This window comes from Catharus ustulatus, chromosome 2 (genome assembly GCF_009819885.2).
Source record: "Catharus ustulatus isolate bCatUst1 chromosome 2, bCatUst1.pri.v2, whole genome shotgun sequence".
Lineage (NCBI taxonomy): Eukaryota > Metazoa > Chordata > Aves > Passeriformes > Turdidae > Catharus > Catharus ustulatus.
This window is the reverse complement of record NC_046222.1, coordinates 9,335,271-9,348,353: the sequence shown is the minus strand read 5'-3', so window position 1 is coordinate 9,348,353 and position 13,083 is coordinate 9,335,271. Positions and strand designations below refer to the sequence as shown.

The 13,083-nt window shown below is 37.4% G+C and overlaps 1 protein-coding gene across 13 annotated transcripts in view; it reads left to right on the top strand.

The window, feature by feature from the left end:
• The window catches only part of ROBO2 (roundabout guidance receptor 2), an 847,836-nt gene that overhangs the window by 752,024 nt on the left and 82,729 nt on the right, over window positions 1-13,083 (top strand). For all 13 annotated transcript variants that reach the window (XM_033051267.2, XM_033051273.2, XM_033051269.2 and 10 more), the window contains 5 exons: window positions 996-1,201; window positions 5,307-5,388; window positions 6,065-6,230; window positions 7,759-7,925; window positions 11,653-11,774. In XM_033051267.2, the coding sequence (XP_032907158.1) occupies window positions 996-1,201; window positions 5,307-5,388; window positions 6,065-6,230; window positions 7,759-7,925; window positions 11,653-11,774 (743 nt within the window). The remainder of the gene's footprint in view (window positions 1-995; window positions 1,202-5,306; window positions 5,389-6,064; window positions 6,231-7,758; window positions 7,926-11,652; window positions 11,775-13,083) is intronic.

The following is a 13,083-nucleotide window of genomic DNA, read 5'->3' as shown; positions in this document are numbered from 1 at the left end:
GTTCTGTTATGCTGATTTTTTGCAGCAGTCCTAGCCTTGTGTATATTCAAGTATTTCACATTCAGTTTGCATAAACACATTTTTCAGAAACAAAGGTTACATTTTGTTACTTAACAGATGGCTCATAAAAAAGGTTCAGCAACAGAATTATTTGGGATAAAATTAGCTTTCAAGAAAAATTAAGATGAGCATTTTTTACCTCATCTTCAAGGTATCCCACTGGTCATAGAATGATGTTTTTACACAGCCATGTACTCTCTCACTGGTTGCAGGGTCCTTTATTCAGTATTGTGTGCATGTAGATGTAAATTATCAGGGAAAAAAAATAGGAGTTCATGGCTTTAAAAGGTGATGAAATTATTTGATAAGTAAGCTGTTAAATGGTGTGACTGAGTTTGAGCTTTTCTCTGCTGGAAAGAGCAGTACCATCATTTAGATCCCTCAGATTATGAAAATGTTTTGTGTAACTGTTAGATATTTTTGCTGGTAAAAATTTGCAAATAGAGTAGGAATGGAAAATGTGGTTGGTACCCAAGTTAGAATAGCTGTAGTGTTTCACTTTTAACTCAACAGGTTTTCTCTTTAGACCATAAATTGGGTAAGCAATTAAACACATTTTGAAATTACATCAAAGGTGTGTTTTAAAGGGTTTCCCAAATTGGAAGAAAAGAGTGATGCACTTCAGTTCTCTGAATCAAGGTCTTAATTTTCATCCTATGTTAACCAAATGAGTCTGATGATCTTAGGTAACAGATAGTTTTCTATCTACATGTTATTTTGCAGTGGTGAAATAAAACTCTTACTGAAATGCTTTTCAAACATGCCAACTAAGTGATAACCTCTATCTGTAGCTCCTCCAAATATAACGTTTTTAGCCCTTAGATGCTGACTTCAAGCAGCTTCTTAAACCTTGTCCTGCATAGTGGAACAGGGCTCGCAGCAGCAGCAGAGGATGTTTAAAGGTGTGGATGCCAATGCCTGTGCCACTGTTTTAGTCTTGACAGATCGGCCTCCGCCCATCATCCTCCAGGGCCCCGTCAACCAGACCCTGGCAGTGGATGGCACAGCTCTGCTCAAGTGCAAGGCCACCGGCGACCCCCTCCCTGTCATCAGCTGGCTCAAGGAGGGCTTCACCTTCCTGGGCCGGGACCCTCGCACATCCATACAGGACCAGGGCACGCTGCAGATCAAAGCTCTGCGGGTGAGTAACGCCGGCACCGCGCGTTCTGGCCACTCTGGAGCTCTTGGTGGGTGCCTCAGGCAGCTCTGCCGCCTTCCTGTTGTCTTCAAAATTAATTTGTCTTTTCTACTGTGAAACTGCTTTTATACTTCTCACCAAGTCATTATCCATTCTTTGCCGTTGTGTAGGAAAGAAGAGCAAAACTGACTTCAGCTATCACAATGAGAATTCCCTAAAAACAGAATTGATACTTAAAATTGTGTATATGTTGCAACAGAACACATGAATTGAGGGTAGATAGAAATATAAAAGGACAGTCCTTCCTTATCTTTTCAGTTGGTCTTACCCTGAAGACATTGGCCTCTCTGTCAAAACTTAGAGCAGTTCCTTGGCAGCACCTGACCGTAATTTTCCAAGTACTTGTGCTTGCACGTGATCTGGAGCTCATCAGGGTTTGACCATGTGCTTTCTCCATCAACAACTCATCAGTCCCGAGCTGGCTGATTTATTCCAGTGTTATGCTTCCTGGAAATGTTCCACCAGGCTACAAATGGGAAAAGACAACTAATGCTGTAGTATACATGTAGTCATAAGCAGAGGGATTTCTATTAAAAATTAAATACCTATTTTAATATTTACATTTTTACACGTGAGAGAATACAATATTCTACAAAACTTCAAATAGGATAATGTCATATGGTTTTGATAAGTGTTGTGTCACTAATCTCTTTTTTGGCTTTTAATTTTTCCCTGTTCAAAGATAAACATGTGTATTTGTGTGTATTTGGACAAGCATGCATATGGAAAAATAGTAAGTTAAATATGCTTATTTGTCACGAACTTGAAGATAATTTCAGAAACCATTTAATATAGTCAGCAGAAATGTCTGCACTTAATGTTGCCATCCAAAAAGATGTCAATAACCATAGTACTAATGACAAGAAATAAAGAGCAGTTTTGTTTTCTGATACCATCTCATCAGTGATCATAGATGAATTGTGAACTTCCTTGGAACAAAATAGAATTTATTAAAAAATTTATGCTGGCTTGCCTTGGGTAAACAATTTGTCGTTCCTCCCTGGGCTGAAGGCAGGTTTAGGCCATGAAGGTTAATGCATTTTTCCTGTAGAGCTGGATTAAAGAGTGCGCTTGAATAGTCAAGATTCCCCAGTAGTGTTAGAAAGCAGCAATTAAAGGTGGAAGCTTAGTGATTTCAAACAAACTTTCAGGCATTGATGATGGGCTTCTGTGGAGTGTCCACGAGGCACAAGCTCTTGGGATACCTGTCTGCATGCTGCTATGCAAACAATGAAATTGGTTCTGAATCGTGCCAGCGCATTAATCTCACTGTTAGCGGCTGTGTCTGTAAACTAAAGGAAAATAAAATTGCTTGCAAGAGGAGAAGAAAACAGAATTAGTAGTGAGTGTGGTTCCAAAAGACATGAGGTTTTTATTGATCCTTAAGTGGCTTATTCACTAGTAACCAATTTTCCTTAAAGGCTCAGAAAGGCATTTTTTAGAAACACCTCTATAGCAGTAATGTGCACTGCATATTTGACTCAGGTTTAAGAACAAAAACTACACAGAACCATAAACCCAATTTTTCTTCTGTGCCTTGAAAATTTTATGAATTACACATAGATTTAAATGAAGAATGTTTAACCTTTCTCTCAGGTTTACCGAAACAAGGACTAGCACCGCTTGCTAAAGAAAAAAAGGACCACAAAAATGTCCAAGTATGTTTCCATCCCCAAGTTCAAAATAAATTAGTAATTGCCACTCACATGTCCTCAGCCTTCTACCTGAGGGTAGATTTAGATATGTTAGAAGAAATTTAGAAGAAATCTTGCCTGTGAGGGTGGTGAGGTGTTGGAACAGGTTTCCCAGAGAATTTCTGGGTTCCCCATCTGTATTCAAGGCCAGGTTGGATGGGACTTTGAGAGGCCTGGTTTAGTTGGATGGAACTTTGTTAAACCATGGCAGGAGGGTTGGAATGAGAGGATCCTTAAGGTCCCTTCCAACACAAACCATTCTCTGATCCTTTTCTGCTATTTCTATTACAACACAATCAAATGATTCATGTGCCTGAGACAGTCACATGGGCCACAGCTGTAATATGAGCATAGAGATTTTTATGATTAGACAGTCTCTCAGTTGCCCTGAAGAAGACAACTAAAAACTAACAGATGTCATTCATTCAATACCCCTTCAGATAGGTCAACACTGATGGTAAACTCCCTTCCTCTGTAGAAATGTGCCATGCCAGGATTAGACACCTGCATTAACTAAGGAACAAAACTTTATTTTATTGAATAGTGAAGATTTTCCTATTCACCTCCCCTGTTTATTTTTTTTCCATAGCACAAAAAAAGTATAAATGATTGAATTACCAGCACACTGAATCTGTATCTAATCCATCCACAACCTGGAAGTCAGATAATTTGCCATAGCTTGCAAGAAGCAGTGTATTTCCAGCTTGCTTTGAGGGTTGTTTGCCTTCTGCAAGTTACTCTGTTGTGTACACCACATACCTCATTGAGTATGCTGTGTACCATCTGTCACAGTAGTACACAAATGAAGTTGAGAACCATAGCCTTGAGAAATATTCCCCATTATCCCGTAATGAAGAATTATATATTTAATAAAATCTCCAAGGAAGCAAAATAAAACACTGCTTCATAATGCTATAAGGCTCTCTCCTCTGGAAAATCTCTCCTTTCAAGAGTCTTTCTCATTTCAGTAGAAGCTTTATTTTGAGTCTTTGAGCCATTGTCAGAGGAGTTTCATTATTGCTTGCATTTCACACAAATAACCATCTCCTGAAATGCAAGTTATGCTCATTCAGAAAATTGAGCTGGCATTGATGAGTTGCTTCCTCCCCTAAGAATGGTACACTGCAGTCTCAGTGTATCTGAAGGCAAATAGCAACAAAATTCCTACATAACAAAGCTAAAAATCAATAAAGTATATATCTATAAGTAATCTAAAGAACATCTTACTTTTTTGCTGTGACATTTGTCTTAGAGAGTGGCATGTAAGGACATATGCTACAGTGCCAACCTGCATTTAACAGAAAACCCAGTACAATTCCTTAAAGTCCAACAAAGCCTCATGGATGCAGTTCTCTTTACATCAAGTCATGTGATGGTGAATAAAATTCTTCTTAATCGGTAGAGTCAGCACTCTCACTTTTCTGCTTCCATCTCCAGATTACCATGCTTTACGCCTTGTGGAAGGAGAGGCATATTTTATGCTTTGCAAAGTTACCATTTTCCATCCATCCCTGTAGTCTTTACTTGTTCCTGACTCAGAAGTCTTTATTTTAAATTTAAGCAGGAAATAGGAAAATCCTTGGCAAATTTTGTAGTAAAACAGTTTATACAGCGATGAGATTAATATTGATGTTTTAATTCAATGCAGTTTCCCCAAATAAATTTAAAATATCTGAACTGACAAGGGAATCACAATAGTTTTACATAAATGGAGTTTTTTCTTTGCTACCAAAGGGCCTTGCAAGCCTGAGATAAAATCCCATGTGAAATGAAAGAAAGGTAAGCATGGTGTAGGATCTAATTCAATGCTGCTGTTTGGAAATCGGTTGGAGGAATGTCTGTGTTGAGAGAGCCACTGTTAAGTTTCAGCAGCATTTGTATGTGGGGTGTATTGAAATTACTTCATCTGTCATAAGAGTCTGAGGTGATGTAACAACCTTCCTGGCACTGGAAACAGGACCTCTGGGTCCTCGTGAGATAATGAATGCTGTGATTTTACCCTCTAAGAGGTTAATTATTGTTATAGTGTTACCTGATTTCACCTGCATTTGTTGTAACCAATGCCAACACTGACACTGTCAGTACTCCATTCTGGAGCATTTACAGTACTTGGTACCATTAACAATGTGAAAATTAGAATTGGTAAAGTATTAGAAGCAAGTAATCTTATTTTAGTTCTCTAAAGGCAAGCCACCATTAAATGATTGCTTGAAAATTCCTGGTGCCTTCTAGTCTGGTGTAAAATGTAGGCTAAGTCCTTCTTAGCAAGGAACATTTAGAAAAAGAAAATAAGAGTAAACTCAGCTGATTCTAAAAGGTTTTTAACGCTGCCCTTATGCCCCTTTTATGTCCAGCTGTCTGATACTGGGACTTACACTTGTGTTGCTACAAGTTCCAGTGGGGAAACATCCTGGAGTGCTGTGCTGGAGGTGACAGGTAAGCGATGCCCAGGGATGTGTTTCACTTGGAGCAAAGTGTAGACCTTATGACAGCAATCTGAGTCAAAAGATTCTAGAACTTTCTGGCTTGACATGGAGAAGTTTTGGATGAGAAGGCTGTGTTCCTTCACACACCTTGCATTTCATTGCTATTGTCTTATAATGCCCATTGACATCACAACAATTTTCATGTTTGTGTCAGTGACTGCAGCATGCTTTCATTCTTCTAACAGGAGTATTAACAAAGCATGGATTTATCCAGTAATTGACTTAGGTGAGAAAATTCCAAAGTGCTCTCTGTGAGCAGTTGATTTGGATACAGGAACTTTCTCAGCAATGGAGTTTTTAGTATTTTATGTACCTTTCAGCAAGCTGGGTTTTTTTCTTATTCTTTCTTTTCTTTCTTTCCTTTCTTTCCTTTTTATTCAATACAGCTATATATAAACTTTTGAGTTTTGCTTTTTTTTTTCTTTCATTATGTACTTGAAGAATGATAGCTCTTCATGCAAAAACACATGGTAGTAGTGCAGTTGTTAACTTAGTTCTTTTTAGATTAAGAACATCCGTTATGTTGATTTTGCAGATGTTTGCCATGTTTTTCATTTTAATCTTCTTCTTTGATCCAATTATATAACCAAGGATAAATCTAATCATTTTGTATTTGCCCTTCACAGAATCCGGTGGAGCAACAGTCAGTAAAAATTATGACATAAATGACCTCCCTGGGCCACCATCCAAACCTCAGGTCACTGATGTTACTAAGAACAGTGTCACCCTGTCCTGGCAGCCAGGGACCCCTGGAAGCCTACCAGCTAGTGCATATATCATTGAGGCTTTTAGGTATGTGAATTATACCACTTTTAAGCTCCTTTCATTCTAATTTTGCTTAAACCCTGGTACCAAGGTTTTGTGGTGTTCTTTTGGACTCTGCATGTATCATTAGAAGCTCATTAAATGACTCAACTGCATAGAAGGCATTGATTCATATTCTTTACATTGATTTTTTGGTAATTTATCACTTTTTTCTAAATGATTAATTGAAGGGCATCTAACTATTTCTTCAGGTCAACAGGAATGTAACAGAACAATGTAGTAATTATTTGTCACTTTTCCCTTAACTGATGATCAGTGAGAGTCTCCTGTGAGAATGCTGCAGGTTCTTGGTTATCATAGTACAGATAAAATAAATAGCTAATCCTGAAGCCTTTCTGCAAACTTTAATTCCTACTCTTGTTAAAGCAGTACCTATTAAGGAGGCAAAGTGCTTTAAATTTCAATTTTTTCAGTGTTTTTAGATAGATGGAAACTTCTAAGTGAAAAGACCAGTATTGATAATTTAGGATTTTATGCTGCAGTCTGAGGCTATAAAGAATCCAGGGGCTCCCCTCCACACAGCAGCAATTACTGTGTGGTACAAAAGACCTCCTGGGCCACAAGTCAGCAATCTGTTTCAGTTCATCTCTAAGTTAAAATTCATGCAATAATTTTTCATAATCATATACATGCAAATTTTATCTCAAATGTTACATAGAGAACAGTATGGTATTTGCAATTTGTAGGTTTTATTCTAGAACTTACCCTTTTCTAGAACTCTTTATGCACTGTATGAATGAAGCAATTCAAACAACATAAACCTTTTAGCTTCCCATTTACTCTTTCCTTTAAATATATTTAAAGATTGTTTTCATCAATGCAATACAATGAAGCATAGTAAAATAAAATTTTCTCTTTAAACTTCTATGATGTTTCACTCTAGATAAGCTTTAATGGGATCCCATCAATAACTTTTAAAAAAGCCAGACATTTTCATTAAAAGCTGTTTTAACAATCACATTTGAAACCTTTTCATATGGTGGATTGTAATCTAATTATAATAATGGTGAATTGAAAATGTAGTGACAGAAAAAATGTTCATATACTTTCCTCCATTTCAAAGCATTTTTTTCATTTTTTTTTAAACTTTGAGTGTGAATTTAGTTTAAGGAGAATACTTTTCTTCAAGTGACAGTTTATTGACATAGTTTACTTAGCAATGTAGAACATTATTCCTTCAAGAGAACTTTCCTTTCTAAGGCTTTTGTTCAAGAGTAGCCTGTTTATCATTCACATTTACTTTACAGCTTTCTACCCTTTCCTTCTACGGTATTTTAGAGAAATAACAAAAAGTTTTACTTTTATTGTGAAGAGAAACACTTTTGACAGCTGCATTATGATTTTTAGCCCATCTCAATAAGCTAACTGAAACAAATATTTTTAATTTCACCCCACTTTTACTACTTTTTTCTGCACTTAGAGTCGATCCAGGGTTACAAAACATTTCTTTTCCTCATGTATTAGTTTATAACCTCCCGCACTGTTCTCGTTGCAGTCAGTCCGTGAGCAACAGCTGGCAGACAGTGGCCAACCACGTGAAGAGCACCCTGTACACGGTGAGGGGGCTGCGCCCCAACACCATCTACCTGTTCATGGTCAGAGCCATCAACTCCCAGGGCCTGAGCGACCCCAGCCCCATGTCAGACCCTGTCCGCACCCAAGGTAAGGGGCACGCTCCAGGCTCGGGCTAAAATAGAAAGAAGGAGCTGTGCCTTGGCCATAGGTCAGTCTGGCTGTTTGCCTTTAGCACACTCGCTGGAGGAATCCTGATTTGAGCTTAACCAATGAAGATGAAAGTAGCCCAATGTTTGCTGCATCAGTGCTTAGGAGAGAAAGGTTATGTCCTAAATGCTTTGTACAGTGCAGTTTGGTTTGCAGTTCACTTAGACTTGATTTGTCCCTGGTTTCTATTGAAAGCACTGCGAGTTACCCAACCCACTCTGAATGCCACACTTTCCTCTCCATGTCCTTTCTTCCTCTCCATTAGTAGGGATATACTATAACAAATGTTTGTAACAGGCAGGACACTGTGCTTAGAATTATTTTTAATCAGGAGAAATACACAACATGTGTTGAGCCAACATTTAGGCTAAGAATTCATGTAAATTAAGGCATCTGCATGCTAAGCATGTATGGAAGATATTCTGAGAAAGTTATGGGCCTTCTATTTATACATCTACATTTTTGAATTCTTTGTATTAATCCATTGCATAAATCAAGAGAGCAGGCTGAAGTGAAATCCCTCATTTGTAGGTGGTGGTAGGATTGGTGGCTGTGATCCTCCACTGCTCCTGAATCAGCTACTGAAGTCTGTTCACTTTGCATCAAGCTCTAACTGAATATAATTACCACAAACAGATTTCCCTCCACAGCATGGACTTTTTTTTTTTTTGGCTTTGACAAAACATTGCTTGAATACTTAATTCAAGAGTGTAGTTCTGTGTTAAACGTGTCGTAATACAGAAATTCATAATCCTTTGGAATCATAATTTTTCAAATCCAAAGTAATAGCTCCTGTCACAATTAATTTCAAATTAAATCCTTTGTCTCTGTTTATTGTCATTCAGAGACTTCTGTCTCTGAAGATCTGAAGGTGACCATGTCCTGAGTCAGTCTCTAGCATGTGTGTTGTATCTTGTTTGAGTCCTTTGCTGGATGGAAAGAGATAAACAAGAGTAGGGTGGTATTTCTTTATCACATAACCATCCAGCCTCCCTCATCCCAGACTAGCCCTATAAAAATCTGTCCTGAATAGTTACACCATGAAATAATTATGGCTGGAAGAGAAAAAACAGAGCTGCCTTCTCAAAAACTGGAAGAGTGAGTTGTGCAGGGATTTCAAGGCCTGACTATCATCCATGGAGTATCACAAGTTTCTTTCTTTCTTATTTTCCCATTATTATAGGGTGACTCATGCTTTTCATTGCAACAGCCTTTTAGTCTGCATAACTTATCACCTAGGTAAAAAAACCCAACAACTTTGTTTGGCATTTGAGTGTCAAGTATAGACTTTTTATCTGACATAGTGACAAGCAATTTGATTTCAGTAAAAACATGCCTTTTAATTAGCTCCAGCATGTGTTGCAGCTTCCATTTCCAGAAGCTGTTTAGCACTCAAGCACACTGAGACATGTACAGGATTTATAGCTTCTTTGCAAGCCTGCAGTTTAATAGAATTAAATCATAAAATCAATTGAAAATTAACATAATGTTTTGATGTGATTTCTAATTATGCCTGAATTTAATTCAGGCTCACAGAAGAAGCTGACACACAGTGGAAAACCTATTCACAGTGGCCATGGAGAAATAACAAAGCAGCTACAGCAGTGCTAGATAATAATAATTTGCAACAGGTGTCTGTGGTAGCTTTAATAGCTGAACATTTAATGTCCTGATGTTTAGTATAGCAAATGCAAGTAATAAGATTTCAAGTAAATTTTCACCAGTGAACTGCAAGTAGATAATCAGGTACTTTTGAAAGGTTTACCTTATATGTGAGATAAGGACAGACAAATCAGCAACTACTCAAATGAAGGAGTCGGTTTCTTGTTGGATTATTAATAGATGAAACTATATAATTAAAAAACTCTTCCAGAAAACTATATAAATTCCTATCCCTGATATCTAAATAATAGCAAATAATATTATATCCACTGAAAGCTGATAAAAGAGATGTTAGAGAAAATATCTAACCAATTTAGTTGTGATCAGGATGTAGCTTCTTGCACCAGTTTTACTTGAATCATGATTCTACTATTCCAGTATTTAATCATACCCTTCGAGGTAGAAAACTGCTTTTCTACCAGGAGCTTCCTAGATTTTACACAGGGAAACATCACACGTGTTTTTAAATGTACATACCAGAAAACTGAATTTCATATGTATATCTTGGCATTCACTTCTTACTGTTATTAGTTCATGTTATTCTATTACTTCTGGACATATGTGCCATTAAAATGATGAAATTGTGTTCATACAAACTACCTTGTGGAAATGTCTTTTCCTCAGAGAGAACACACAGGTACTTTGTTGGCTGTATACCACAGCATAATTTAAGCTAAAATGTAGCCATGGATAACTGTAGGTTTATTGTACCAACAATCATAGCTTTTTGTGGATACAGTGATCATCCTCCAGACCAGTCTGAATTGCAGTTTTATTTTATAATATCTCTGTTTCTTGGCTGCTTCAAATAAACGTAATTTGCTATACAACCACCTTTACTGATGCTCATATTTGGATTATATTCCCTTTGGAGATCCATGGAGCCATTTTAACTTGGATATCCATAGAAGCCTGAGGCAATGTGGTTTATTGGTGACTCAGAACCCATAACAATCCAGAATTATGGATGTGAATTACTGATCATCAAACACTATTTACTTTCAAGGTCTGGAGATACATGATTAAAGTTGTTATATTTTAAGGTTTCATTCTTAAGACAACTATTATTTCTTTCAAATAGCATTTAGAAGATAAAAAGAAGTCATATTATGCCTATTCCCATATCTAAGTGCATCAGAAAGGGAAAAAACTCTTATATATGTATCTTTTTCACAAGGACATGATGTTGATCTAAAAAATGAGGAACTGTCATTGGCTATTGAATCCTAAGGGAAAACCAAGCAGCATTCAGAGACGCCTAGACAGGCATGACCATAATACATCAGTCCTTTTTAGAATATCTGTATAATCAAATTTTAACTAGAAGAAACAATTTCCCCACACACTTTGAAGGGCACATAATCTTGAAGAGAAAATTTTTGTGGTAGATTGTTTTTGTTGGCCTTTTACTAGATGAGAATCATTTTGGCTTCCTAAATTAAATCTTCTTTTTTTCATGTTTGCACTAGATTTCATTAGCTATGTCTGTTAAGGGAAAATTTACTTTGCAGGGGAAAATGCTATTTTTAGTATTTGGTTTCTTGTGTGCATGGCATGTGGGGAGAGGAAGCTTAGTGAAAGTTTGGAAACATATAATGACTTAATGTCATGTGTGCTCTAGCAAAATAAAAAAACACTGTTCATTTTCTTCAATTATACTAACAAATTTGGTTCCAGACATCTGTGCAGCATTATTATTATCTGAGTACTTTGGAACTAGTGAACATTGCATCTCTCTCATCATTTAACAGAGCTGAGAAAACTTTGCCATCTAGTCAGATTACTCCTTTAAACATATTTATATTTCATGATTTCCTAAGTCGCTAGAGGTGGATGTTTTCTTTGTAGTATTTGATATTTGTGTTTCAGCCTTAGTGCTGTATTTCTTTTAAAACAGTGCTATAAAGGATGTTCAAGTCAGGTCATTAGGCTACTCAGTACATTTTGTTGATGCCATATATAGCTCTTCTCATTAAAGTAATGCTTTCATATGTGTGCCTGGCAGATATCAGCCCCCCAGCACAAGGAGTGGATCACAGGCAAGTCCAGAAAGAGCTGGGAGATGTCATTGTACGGCTGCACAATCCTGTTGTGCTGACACCCACGACAGTGCAAGTCACCTGGACGGTAAAGCTTCTGCTCTTGTTACCTTAACAGTGCCTATTTTGTCTATTTATTCCTTCAGTGTTTTACCACCCAGAAAAGATCCAGTCTTGACCCCAATGTGAGTGCTCTAACAATCTAATATACAGCAGTGTGTATGTACATATATATATTTATATATATATGTGACATATGGCAATTAAATAGTCTTTTTCAAGTCAGGCAGCTTCAATGTCTTCAGTCTTCTGCTTGAAGGATGTTAGCTGTCTGACTAGAAAAACATAAAAATGAGTGTACTTGAAGGATAATGGATCTGTGGATTCATTACACTGCATGTAAAAAAATAATCAAAGTTAGATATCAACAAGAAATTGCCGTATGTAAAAGTACTTCTCCTTCAAGTCATAGTGACCTCTGACAGTACCCTATTATTTAGTGACCCAAAAACCAAAAATATCTTTCCTGCAGAGCACTTGTAGTGAAGTCAGAAGCATGTGGTGCTAGGGCCTGACACACTGTGTGTCATCTGGTTTGCCAGCACAAACCTTACCCACAATGAGTGTACATCCTTTCATTAGAGAAGACCAGAATCTTTTGGGCAGTGCTTAACAACATTTCTATTTGAGGGGTCAAACTACTGGGTAGAATTTCTAATATAGTGTTTAGCTTTCAAATTGCTCTGTTTCCCTTCCTGAGGCTTGATGGAAAGGTTTTGTAAGAGTAGGAGAGAATTCCCAGGGCACTGAACACCAGAAAAGAGTGCTTTGTTCTTGGGGCATCTGCCCAGAGGAAGAGGAGCTACGAGTGGAAGAGTGAGAGAAAAACTGCCCTGCACAACATCAAAATATTGTATTCTATAGGATGAATTCTGCTAAGGGGGCATTCACATTGCTCAGGGTTTTTCTTCTACATGTCATATTGCTAAGAGCTTAATGTGTGCAGCGGATTACACAAGAGGAGATAAGAAATGTGGTGATAGATTGTGTATTATAAGGATTACTGTTGTTTTTGCACAACTCAGCCATTATCATGGGGGCTTATGCACCATCCTTGTTCTGACAGAATTCAGTGGTCAGGGTACAGATTAGAATAAATAGAGAAACCCATAAGTTTGTCTTTCATGGCAGATTATTTAGGGTCACTGCATTTGGCCATCAATGATGTTAACATGCATCTTGGCTTTCTTAAAATGCTGCATGTTTCAGCTACAATTCCTCCAGAACAGGCTGACTAACCTTTGTGGCAAACCCTTTTGCCCAAGCAGATGGATCAGTAGTAGAAACTTTGGATGTTAGCAGAGAGTAATTGTAAACTTGGATCCACATACATGTGA